This window comes from Bombus flavifrons, chromosome 14, assembly GCF_040668555.2.
Source record: "Bombus flavifrons isolate JBK064 chromosome 14, iyBomFlav1_principal, whole genome shotgun sequence".
NCBI classification, from domain to species: Eukaryota; Metazoa; Arthropoda; class Insecta; order Hymenoptera; family Apidae; genus Bombus; species Bombus flavifrons.
In genome coordinates, this window is record NC_138455.1 from 11,039,558 (window position 1) to 11,051,419 (window position 11,862).

Below are 11,862 nucleotides of genomic sequence, written 5' to 3' on the forward strand. Positions count from 1 at the left end.
CATCTTTACATATTTCGAGCGCTCGTTTTAAATTCTACTCGATTAATTTTGAAGATTTTAACGAATTCTTCTCCTTAAATGTATGTATTTAATTTATCATAGTAATTTTCATGATATGGTAAAGTAAATTAGAATATGAGTGTTTACATTTATTAGAATATGTGCGAGAATGTGTTTTGATTTGTATTGTATAAAACTCATTTTTAAACACAATAATTTTTCTAACCTATTTCTATGGGTTTGTATTATCACAGGTATTATTGATTTAAAATGAATTCGTAAGATAATAATATATAATAATAGGTAAGTGAATAAAAAGATTAGAAACGATTCTTTTCATACGTTAAAAGACTGATTCGATTAATATATTGATTATTTTACATCCAGCTGTTGATGATTACATCGTATGCCATCTTAATTTGAACGAAAAATTGACTATGTTAATTATACTTATAACGCTGCAATTAGAAATCTTGATCGATCGATTGATCTTCCTTTGTTCCGATATAATCAAATTCTAAAATCTAGGAATTTCCTTTGCATTTTATTGTATAGATTTCCATATAAGCGCACAGAATATAAACATACAACATATGTATGTAAAATATCCAAAATAAAGTACTCATAATATTTAATAGGTGAAGCAAATCTTTGCTTAGATTCGATTTTTTCAATTGTGTTCATAAATGTATGAATTTGCATAAATATGTGCAGTCTAATAATTATTCATGCTATTACTATTACCATTATTTGTGTACGTGCATCAAAGTTCTACCTCGTATAAAATAATATGTATAATTACCTTTGAACTTTTAAAACTTGTATTAATTTTTTTTTCTATCGAATACTTCGAATATTTGACTTGCAAATATTACGATCATAATAATACATTACGTAAACACGTATAAGAATATTGACCATTATTATCTTGTATGCCAAGCATACCTCGGAACATATAGATCATGGTAACAAGTACTTGGAAAATCACATAGAAAGTTCGCTTTCTCGTTCACCATTTATCAAAGCACGTACCGCTTTATAGAAAACGTGAGAACAGATACCTTAAACGTACTGTATCGTATCTACAGGTAAAAATGACAATAGAGGTTTAAACGTTTAAAGTAACGTTTACAGTGAAGGGAAAGAACGATTAAATTTGTTGAATTAAAGCCGTGAAAGTAAATACTGTGTCTCGACTCAAGAGGCAAACACAATAGATAGACGTTAGAGATTTGTCATTCGTAAGGTATCTTGACTTTCTCTCAATCTGCTTAAAGATCAACGTTCAACAATGATCTTAACGCTTCCTTTAATTAAACTATGTAGCATTCAGACCGTGTATATACATTTTTACTTAAATATACCAGTTTTCCAGTCCTTCGTTTCTGTTAGTCGAAGAGCAATCGTTGCAGAACACACATCTCATTGGACCTTTGACATTTTTTGAACAATTTACGTTTAAACAATTTCTTTTCTACATTTATATTTTTTAAATTATTACATCGAAGGCGTATTTGTTTAATAATGCGTAGATACTGTATCACTACGTTACTATTATACTCTGTTGTGTTGTGCATAAATATTGACGCGTGGAGTTCTCTTAAAAGGTTTCGACATCTTTGGCAACCAAATATTAATCGCGTCAACGAATCGTTATCGCTTAAACGGGACCCTCTAAACTCTCTAAAGGGTAAATTACAGTCGATTAATTTTCAAAATAGCGCACCAAGTCAGGGCGGTAGAGAAAAACGACGTAAGTATAAAGACTACCATGTACTTATGAGCAGCAGTACATTTTTTTAATTTGCTAGAATAATCTGTTTCGTTTCCTATTTCTAGTTTTCCCATTATTTACATTGGTAAAATTTGACAATAATGTTTGCGTCGGATTAAATGGTGAAAATGGTACCTGTATCGCAGCTTCGGAATGCTCGAAACGTGGTGGTGTATCTAGTGGAGTTTGCGCAAATGGTTACGGAGTTTGCTGCATTGGTATGTTATATTTTCCTTTTTTCTGTTAAGCAGTTTTAACAATTTTTCTTTCTTATACCGGTTCAGTGACAGTATCTTGCGGCGAGACAACCAGCAACAATAATACTTATTTCGTTAATCCGAATTATCCATCAACGTTTGATGGTACTATATCTTGTCAATTAACGCTCGTTAAGTCGCATCCAACCGTATGCCAATTTAGGTGGGTTACTTTCATCTCAAATGTAGTGCTTTATTTGATAGAATCGAATTTCATTGACAAGTAATGTCTTTTTTCTAGATTGGATTTCTTGCAGTTTAATATAAGAGGTCCGGAAACGACTAACCATCAGTGTATCTATGATCAATTTATCGTTTCTGGGGGTAATCCGGTACCTACTATATGTGGAAATAATGCTGACAATCATAGTATGTAACCACTTTGTCATTACATTACATTACAAAAATATTTTTATAAATATTATTGAAAGAATAGGATTTAGACAAAGATTTGTTTTATTTACTACAACGAGTACTGTATTCTGAATATTTTAGACCACCGTGATACAAGTTTTTCTGCTACAAGCTTGATTTTCTGAAAAATAAAGTCCATTAATCTATTTATAACATTTCATTTACGTAGTAACCATCGTTTTTATATAGTATACGTCGATACTGGTCTTGGACAAACGAATCCTGTTACGTTGACATTTGTTACAAGCGGAAATTCTTTTGCTCGATCTTGGAAAGTACGAGTCTCTCAAATACGTTGCAATACTATATACAGAGCCGAGGAAGGGTGTTTGCAATATTTCACAGGGATATCCGGACAAATAAAATCGTTCAATTACGATCCTAACACCGGATTGCAACTGTCGAATCAAGATTACAGTATTTGCATTCGAATGGAAAGGAATTTTTGCGGTATTCAGTATATGGCATGCCCGGTCGATGATAAAGATGGTAATACGTGAATGAAGAAGAACGAAGAACGAATACACATATTTATGTGAACATATCGCACATGTATTTCAAAAGAACCACATATATTATATATCTTCTGATCATTATGAAAGTTTAAAACCTAAAAGATAACTTTTCTTCAGCTTAATATAGTTAGACATATAAGCTTAAGATATAATAATATAGCGAGATAAGCTTTCAAATAGCCTTTCGCTTTCCCTGAAAAACTTGTTTGAGTTTTGTCACTTTCGAAATATGTATTGTGCGATATATGAATTGTATTTATAGCAACTCAATAATTATGCTTTAATATTTTATGACACGATGAAGCAGTACTGGCAAATGATGGTACCACTATGGCAAGAATGGCACGTAGTAATGGATTTACGTTAACTGGAAATACGCAAGCAATGCAAATAGCATCAATGACAGGAGCAGCCTGTCAAACCGATTGGTTAACGATACCGTGTGCGTCTAACATAGGTAGATTGCCAACCTCCATGATGACTTGTATCGATCGGATATGCGGTGGAACATTTAACGCGGAAAATCAAAATTTGAATGCGTCTTCTGTTATTAGTAAGTGTTCCTGATATTTTATCGAATACTTTCTAATAATATCCAGTACTAATTTCCGTCTTCTGATAATATACATACTATGGTTACTTACACAAGGGTTAGGAACAATGTTTGTTTCGCACTATCACAAACGTATCTTGATTATCAGGTACAGTGAAACCATTTAGACTAATTTTCCACACGGATAGCGTTGAAGCGCCAAACGATGTTGGGAACAGAGGATTTTGTCTGAATTATATACAACAACCTTGCACAACAAAATTAAGATGAAAATAAAACGCAAATGAAATCAACCTACCTAGATTCGAAAATATATGCTGTTTAAAAATAGCTGAGAAGTTGATGAGATTTTGAGGAAGCCGAAGGTATAATTATTAAGACAAGCAATATTTTAATATCTTTAATATTTTAATATAATGATAAACAGTATTTTTCAAAGTAGAAGATAAGAAGAATATAAACACATTCGTATCCTAAATTTGATAAAATCAAAGTTAAAACATCTTTTAAATTAATTATTCTCAAACTCTGTTTAACAGTCCTTTGTATCATTAATAAATATACAGGGACATTGAGCATATGTACATTACTTACATGTATATCGTTCACAACATATGTTGAAACTGTGAGTCGTAGAAGAAAAAAGTTACATGTTCACATGCATAATTGTCACGAGTGCAAAGTGAATCTTTTTGTACTTTCGTTCAATAAAACGAAGATTACATTTCGAAGAGGTTCGTTCCTCTTTTCCTGGATTATAAAATTCTTATAAAACATTGCTTTACATTATACCACACGCGACACGCGTGAACATGCACGAAACATACATGAATAAATAAGTACAAGAGTAAAATTAATTTCCATTACCCTTACTAATGATACGAAATTTAATATACTTGGACTTGATTAATTAGTATATAAATGCTATAATAAATACAATAGTGTGCCAATATTTTTTGTAGCCACTGTTTGTATGACGTGTTATAAAATTGGTCGACAGATACGGTGATGTGGTGATGAGATGTAAAACGTTTTGCTATAATCGATGGAAAAAGGATCAAGTCAAGTACGCTATAAAAGTACACGGTCGGTTAGAGAATCAATTAGGTGTAATCCATACATGGTGAGTAACTTCTTTTGGAGTTGACCTCATTTTCATCGAATATTTGTTCATTGTACCAACAATAAAATTAAGTATCCTTGCCCCTCGTTACGTCGATTTCCAGTACATAATGCTATATAGCGTTAATTATATATTACACACATTCCTTACGCACAGAAGATTGTAGATGACTCTGATGAGATAATAGACTGTTAGTTTGTATCGAGATATTAAGAGTCCTTTCCGGCAGCTGCTTTCATGAAATATGTTAGCATATCGATAGGCAATGGGAATACGATCGTTGAATTTTTCTCGGCTGAAATAGTGTTTAAAGTCTGGAAACGATAAAAAAGGTAACGATAATGATCAATAGCGTGTAAGAGAAATGATATAGGGTGGATCTCTCGGCAACAGCGATACAATCGGGTAAGAAAATATTTAAAATACATTCTTGATTTAATAAATCGGGCAGATTTTCAAAATCGTTTTTCTCCAAAATAAAGCCTCTTACCCAAAGACTTTATTCTACATTTTCGACTTACTTCTTCGCAAGGAAATACACGTTACCCGGTTGTATCACACCTGCCTGCAGAGACACTCTGAATGTCGATACAGTAGTGCTCGTTTAAATTTTAATAAATCGGGATTCCAGATTATAGTTCTGGCGAAACAGGTAGCAGTTTTATCGCAAAAATACTCTCGAGCCTTTTGACAATGAAAAAAATGGAAAAAACGAGAACAAGGAGAAAAACATAATATCTCTCACTTACTTTACAGGTTTGAACGAGTTCGAAATACTAAGTAGCGAGAAATGGTTCGACTGGGACGGGTCATTTGAATTTAGGCGAAATAATTCTATTGAAATCTATATAAGCACTGCGATGAATAAAATCGAGTCGATAAAATATAAGTTAATAAATACGTACTTGTAAGTAGCGAAGTTGCAATGCGGCAGGTGAATCACCGATCACCTCCGAAGCTTCCCTTAATGCTCGACTAGCCTTTTGTTCACCCTCTGCTGCGATAACCTACGCATTCATGTGAAAGTGAATCTCATTATTTAGAAGGATCGACGATTGATAAAAGAGAAGAAAAGGAAGGAAAGAAAATCAATAATGAAGTTTATTGGGAAGTGAAAGGGAAACGAACCTTGGCACGGGCTTCGCGAGCAGCTTCAGCTTCCGCAGCCATGGCCCTTTGCAATTGCACTGGTAGTCGCACATCTTTTCTGTGGAAAAAATTTATCGTACCTGCATGTGTACATATAAATAATATTTGTAATACTTATGAATATGATTTACGACACAGTTGCATCGCGTTGAAGGCGCAAACTTACATTTCGACTCGTTCCACTTTGATTCCCCACGTATCGGTAGCTTCGTCCAAGGAAACCTGACATTCGGTTTTATTTCAAACATTCAAACAGCCATGTATGTGTTTACGTGCGCGCGTTGTGTGTGCTCTCACTTGATTCCAAATTGATTCCAGTTTACCTGCATGTTCCCGGAGATCGTTTCGCGTTCGCTGAGAATCTCGTGAAGCGGCCTGGTTCCCATCGTGTTGCGAAGCGTAGTTTGTGCCAATAGTTTAGTGCTGTGATGAGCGTTCTCAACGTTTGTGATCGAAATCGTCGCATTGTTCACGCGATAGTACACTACTGCGTCAACCGATACCGTCACGCTGTCCTTCGTCAACACCTAATTTCAATCAAGTTCTGTTAGCGTCATTTCTCTCCTCTTTAACCAAGTTAATGCACCATGTATCGGCTCAAGCTTCGGCCAGGACTCGGTGTTTGAAGAAATATTTTTAAATAGCGTTATTTTTAAATTACTTTCTAAACTTATTTGACAAATATATACATACATGTGTATAATCTATGCTTAAAATAGCATAAACATCTCATGCAGTATTTCGATTGATTAGATTGGCTAATCGTAAGATCAGCGACTTACTTCTTGAGGTGGTACATCGTACGTTCGTGTACGTAGGTCGACACGTGCGTAATTATCCACACAAGGCAGAATGAAAAAGATTCCTAGAAATAGTACATAGTCACATAACGATTCTCCCTTGAAACTGAATATAGAAATTCCAATACAGTAGAACTTTTATCATTCGAGCTAATCATGGCAATAATGAATATTTAATAGACGTTGTCTAATTGTATTTTTACCGGGTCCTTTAGCACCACCAGCCAGAAGTCGTCCTAGACGAAATATCACGGCTCTCTCGTATTCTTGCACCACCTAAAAAATTTTGGTGATTCTTTTTTCCTTTTTTTCTCGTTTTGCGACTTAATTAAAAATTTACATAATAAGCTTGTTTATTAATTATGTACTATACTCATTGAGCTATGTTACGGACATGTTGCAGAGAGTGCACGAACAAGCGGAAAAAGATAGAGGGGGATGAATGCGAGTGTGATCGAACGTCTAATTATAAGATAACCGGGAAAACGAGGTTACAGCTACAATGAATGAAGACCGTATAACGTTTGCAGCTAAGAAGATAGTCGAGATATTTTTGGTCGAAGGAGAAACAGAACAATCCGAGAAAGTACTATTCTCATGTTGTCTTACCTTGAAGCAAATGAAGAGTGAAAATGGCATAGTAAGAATCACGATGATCCAAGATAATGCGACAAGAATATTTTTGCAGGTATTAGTGTTTACTTGCGTTTCTTCGTCCGCTGAAACATAGTGAAATATAGTACTTTGTCAAAAGTAGCCTATTTATATTGCTTCGTGGAAGTGATATAATTAGGTCATAAAGCAAAATAAGATCACCACTTGATTTAGCCACAGCTAAAACCGTACACATGTTTTTAGGGCGGCTGAGTCAGTTTGTGATGATAGTACTATTTGATAACTTGCCTAAGCCCTTCTTCGAATTATACTATTTAAGGATAAATGTATCTGCTACACCAGCGATTTTCAGCCTTTTCCATCTCATGGGAAATACATATCACATTTCAAATTTGTTTTTATTTAACAATCTACGAGAAAAGAGGTCAATGCCCCTGATTAATGGTAATCAGGTACTGCATGTTTTAAAAATTCTTACGACTCAGCGTTTGAAAATCGCGCGGTTGTATTATTACAAAAATCTATCCAAATAAGTATCCATATAGGATGTAAGATGTTCGATGATTGCTTGGCTCGTTTGTATATTTTTCAAAGAGCTATCGATCGAAATAGTCGATTTCTTCGTTCATTCATCGTCGTCAAACCGGAACGAAAGAAACGTGTAAATGTATTTTTAGGAGTATTCAGTAATGTCATCGATTTTACTAATGCCTCCGGTATATTCACGCGCAGATCGATATTTCGATGTTGTGTGTACAACCTACATTCAGAAAATTACGCCTCCGTACAAATGAGATAGATCGAAACGGAGCTACGTAGTATGGGAATTGAGAATACATACATAGTTCACGATGTACCATACATTGTTTGAAACAGCGATATAAGAATAAACCAGAACTTTCTCGTGCAATAGTTTGCAAACTAAATAATGTATATTAGTAAATTGACAAGTTATTATTTATAGTTTGCAGACTACTCTTTTATTAATTTATAATTTCCTATCGAAAATAGGACAATCATATAATTTGTAATTCGTACAATTTACTTGCAACATTTCATTTGCTTTATTATCAAACTTATTCGTGTTATTTACTAATGCTAGTAATTTGTAACTTGCAGCTTATAAAATTACACTCATAATAATTTGATTCATCGCCGATACAAAATGTATCGACAGGTTTTTAACGGTTTTAAAATCGTACGAAGAATTCCGAATAGCTCTGTTAATCTGTTAATGTCTGCTTACCGCCTGTCATCTCGAAGTGATGCGATTATTGAACTCGATTTGGCAATTGAGCGTAAAAATCACACAAATTCCTTACGCTCACCAAGTGTCTTTGAACTCTGAATAAATAGAAGGAGATGGTAGGTTGTTTCGCCGACCGAAGCAAAACGAAATACGGCGGAGCTTCAATGTGTTACTCGTCACACGATTTATTACGAGTAGTTGCCTAGTCAGTCTACGATCAACCACCCACCCAGGAAGTCCTCGCTTTCCTTTTCCCAGTACTTTTTCCCCCGTTCTCCTCCCTCTTTTACTATCTCCCTCTGTCGGATAGATGTTCACTGCTGCTCCTTTCCTCTCACTCGTTTCTCTGCTCCCTTTAGTCATACCGACATGCGCGAAATGCGCACAGCCCTACCTTTTCTGTTTTCAATACTTGTCTTCCCCCCTATTTTTTTCCTTATCGTTCAGCTCTCTAATTTTTCCTTCCCTTCTTTATTCTCATTTTCTCGTATTTCTCATATCTTTCACATAACTCTCTGCAATTTGACCGAGGACAGAATTACTGTAATATCGTAGCAGGAATTGGTAGCACGCGAATGGACAGCTTCATTAATATGCTATTACAGCTTGTCTATATGTACGTATCCTGGGTTTATATACATACATAACAATAATAATTAAGTTACGTTAATTTAGTAAATGTTCTTACGTCGTAATCGTTTATATTCTTTGCAAAATTGCGAATCTCCTCCCACATTGTTGGAACCTGTAAACCTTTTTCGAATTTCCCTGTTTCTAACATACTATGGGGCATCTTCACGTGAAATTAAGAAATAATCCTCCATGCTCGTATACATAGAAACATGGAAACGTAAGAAATTAATCTTCTCTGCCTTTTATCATTTTTATTCTTGTTAGCTATCTGTATATAGTACACGCATGTGTATAGATATACGCTTCCGATTCTCTATTTATGTACCATTTGTTACTTGTTACGTTTACAGTGCAGGTCGCATTCGTTCTTGAGATATTTCTATTGATTTATACTTAGGAACTACTCGTTACACGTGTTTATAGCCTATCTATCAGAATCAGCGATGTACAAGGTTAATGTTAAACGTTACAACGTTGTCCACATACAAAACAGTGATTTTTATTGAGGAACTTTTGAGATAGAATCATGGCTTTCCTCTCCTTCTTTTTCTTCGTGTCTCTGTTGAATCTTACGTCTGACAATAACGAACCGTTTCTACTTGAAACTTGCTACTTACAACTCGGAACCTATTATTAATAGTTGTAGTTATAAGAAAAATCTTTATGGAGTAAGAAAATCGACGAGACGATTAATAATTGTTCGTTGTGGCATTCTGTTTTTGTACCTAAAAACTGTTTATTATACACATAGATAGAATATACGTGTAAAATGATCGACGACCTTGTCTATAAGCTCAGTACGTTTTTCCGGAGTGTAAAGAGAATTTGACCTTCTTTAGACTCGAGTAATATTTTATGTCGTACAGTCCAACATATACACACGTTGTATATACGTGTGCTTCGATTTCGTTGAATTTGATAACGTACACGTAGCCCGGAAAATATTTGTACATTAAATCAAATTCATTTCTGAACGTAAAAAAAATCTTCGACTCACCACCGACGATACGATTCTGTATATCATCTGGTCGCGTATTGATCTGTATCGTTGATCCATTTCCATTGCTCATAGTTGCCATAGGTATAGACATATCAATGGGTTTCACGCGGGACTCAAATCTCGCCACCTAAATTAAAATTCGTATAGCGTGTACACTCGAGAAATATAATATAGGGAAAAATATTACTATAATTATAATAAGAATAATTATAGAAGTATAATATAATTATATGTAGCACAATTAAGTTTATATCGAAGTCTTTAATAGAAATTTAAAGTCGAGATACAGATCGTGCAAAAATTAACCGATTGTTCCAATAAAATACACGCTGTTTAGACATAAATAAATTACGATTAAGGAATAAAAATCGTTGTTACCATCACCATGATCGTAGGTATAATTTTAAAACAACTGTATTATGTCTATCGAGTTTTCCAACATGCGTTGATATAGTGTACCAGAAGTTGGATATCGGATTAACAACATGCCAAAATACTCGGAATAAGCATGGCTGTTAATGTAACGATTGAAGAAAATGAGAAAAATGAGTTTTAACAGAATTGTTTTGTTACAGATCATTCTGTGGTGCGGATGGAAAAAGTAATAAAAACAAGCGGAAGAACATATATTCACCTTGTGCCAATTGTTGCGCGCCGTTGAAAGAACTAACAAGACTAATGAAGGTAACGTCGTGATGTCGTGACGCTTTATACTATATGCGCGGCCGCCGCCCTTACTAGTAGTATAGGAAAATATGTAATCCGCCAGTAGGCCTATTGTAAAGCGCAACTCGCGTTACAGAGTTTTTATTCTTTTCTTTCCGTTACGATCGAGACGATTCACACTTCGCCGTGAAAGTTAGTAGTAAGTTCAGGATAAAACTTGAAAAAGTAGAGAAAAACACGAAGTGAAGAGCACTGTGTTCGTGTACATTCGTATGTCCTACCATATACATATATAGATAGTTCGGCGTAATCAGTTTATCCTCCTACGATTTATCGGTACTATCAGCTATAGAATGTGGAATATGAAATAGCCAACGGACTATTGATAGTATGGGATACGATCTGAACCATCACATTGATGACATGGACGAAAATTGTAGAGGTTGCGTAATACCGACGAAAATATTCGGCCGTCGTCATAGACGCAACTCATTTTGGCATTGTTACATTTAGCACGCGTTACAAGATTGTTTCTAACATATATTTAATTTAAATATGATTTATAAAAACGGTGCAGTAGTACGTAATGGCAAATGAGACAGACACGTATGCTTGTCAGCTCAATAACGTAAAACGTTAGATTAAAAGGATTCTCAACAAAGGTAGAAACAGATTACTATCGCGCTACCTGAAATCACGTGCTATAACGTGATCTCACGTGATACTCGACCAGTGTGATCCCACGTATTTTCGTTGTTTTAAATCCGTTGGGAACAAATTACAATCGCGTCCCGCTTCGCGGAATTTCACGTAAGAGCCTCATAGACAATACGAAAACTAGTATTAGTGTCGTTACATTCCTCTATTGATGTTCTAATGAATCTTACCCTCCTCAAGGGGATCCATCACATTGTATATAATAATATCTAATCACGAAGCTTATTGTACTCTTCCTTTTTATATCATGATCGATTAGACCATGCAGCAATTAAAATTTAGCTTTAGTCATTCATCCTGAAGTATATATGGTATTTACTAGAATGTTTTAGTAATGTCCACTCTGGCATCGACAATCCGGGCCTAATCTAGATGCTTATCCGAATTGGTGAATTCT

The 11,862-nt window shown here is 34.8% G+C and overlaps 2 protein-coding genes across 4 annotated transcripts; one reads left to right on the top strand and one right to left on the bottom strand.

Annotated features, from left to right (window-relative positions):
- The first annotated feature begins 538 nt into the window (after positions 1-538).
- On the top strand, positions 539-5,494 carry LOC138186740 (uncharacterized). 2 transcript variants are annotated; one of them, XM_069126871.1, is made up of 9 exons: positions 539-1,753; positions 1,840-1,992; positions 2,059-2,194; positions 2,273-2,400; positions 2,635-2,934; positions 3,268-3,513; positions 3,662-3,878; positions 4,514-4,636; positions 5,393-5,494. In XM_069126871.1, the coding sequence occupies exons 1-7, from the start codon at positions 1,525-1,527 to the stop codon at positions 3,781-3,783; spliced, it is 1,314 nt and encodes a 437-aa protein (XP_068982972.1). In that variant the 5' UTR covers positions 539-1,524; the 3' UTR covers positions 3,784-3,878; positions 4,514-4,636; positions 5,393-5,494. The 2 variants fall into 2 exon arrangements, with proteins under 2 accessions (XP_068982972.1, XP_068982971.1); XM_069126870.1 differs by lacking the exon at positions 5,393-5,494 and having other exon boundaries at positions 4,476-4,603.
- Positions 4,810-10,200, bottom strand: LOC138186741 (band 7 protein AGAP004871). 2 transcript variants are annotated; one of them, XM_069126872.1, is made up of 9 exons: positions 10,080-10,200; positions 7,195-7,304; positions 6,789-6,861; positions 6,568-6,650; positions 6,109-6,312; positions 5,952-6,007; positions 5,765-5,843; positions 5,542-5,643; positions 4,810-4,950 (listed from the first exon to the last, which is right to left on the bottom strand). In XM_069126872.1, the coding sequence occupies exons 1-9, from the start codon at positions 10,171-10,173 to the stop codon at positions 4,846-4,848; spliced, it is 906 nt and encodes a 301-aa protein (XP_068982973.1). In that variant the 5' UTR covers positions 10,174-10,200; the 3' UTR covers positions 4,810-4,845. The 2 variants fall into 2 exon arrangements, with proteins under 2 accessions (XP_068982973.1, XP_068982974.1); XM_069126873.1 differs by lacking the exon at positions 10,080-10,200 and adding an exon at positions 8,447-8,572.
- Between the last annotated feature and the right edge of the window lie 1,662 nt (positions 10,201-11,862).

Coding starts and splice junctions, on each gene's coding strand:
- LOC138186740 (XM_069126871.1), top strand. CDS start 1,525: ATGCGTAGATACTGTATCACTACGTTACTATTATACTCTGTTGTGTTG. Junction 1,754..1,839: donor GGGCGGTAGAGAAAAACGAC/GTAAGTATAAAG, acceptor TCCTATTTCTAG/TTTTCCCATTATTTACATTG. Junction 2,401..2,634: donor AAATAATGCTGACAATCATA/GTATGTAACCAC, acceptor GTTTTTATATAG/TATACGTCGATACTGGTCTT.
- LOC138186741 (XM_069126872.1), bottom strand. CDS start 10,173: ATGTCTATACCTATGGCAACTATGAGCAATGGAAATGGATCAACGATA. Junction 6,008..6,108: donor CGATCTCCGGGAACATGCAG/GTAAACTGGAAT, acceptor ACCGAATGTCAG/GTTTCCTTGGACGAAGCTAC. Junction 5,844..5,951: donor AAAGTGGAACGAGTCGAAAT/GTAAGTTTGCGC, acceptor TTTTTTCCACAG/AAAAGATGTGCGACTACCAG.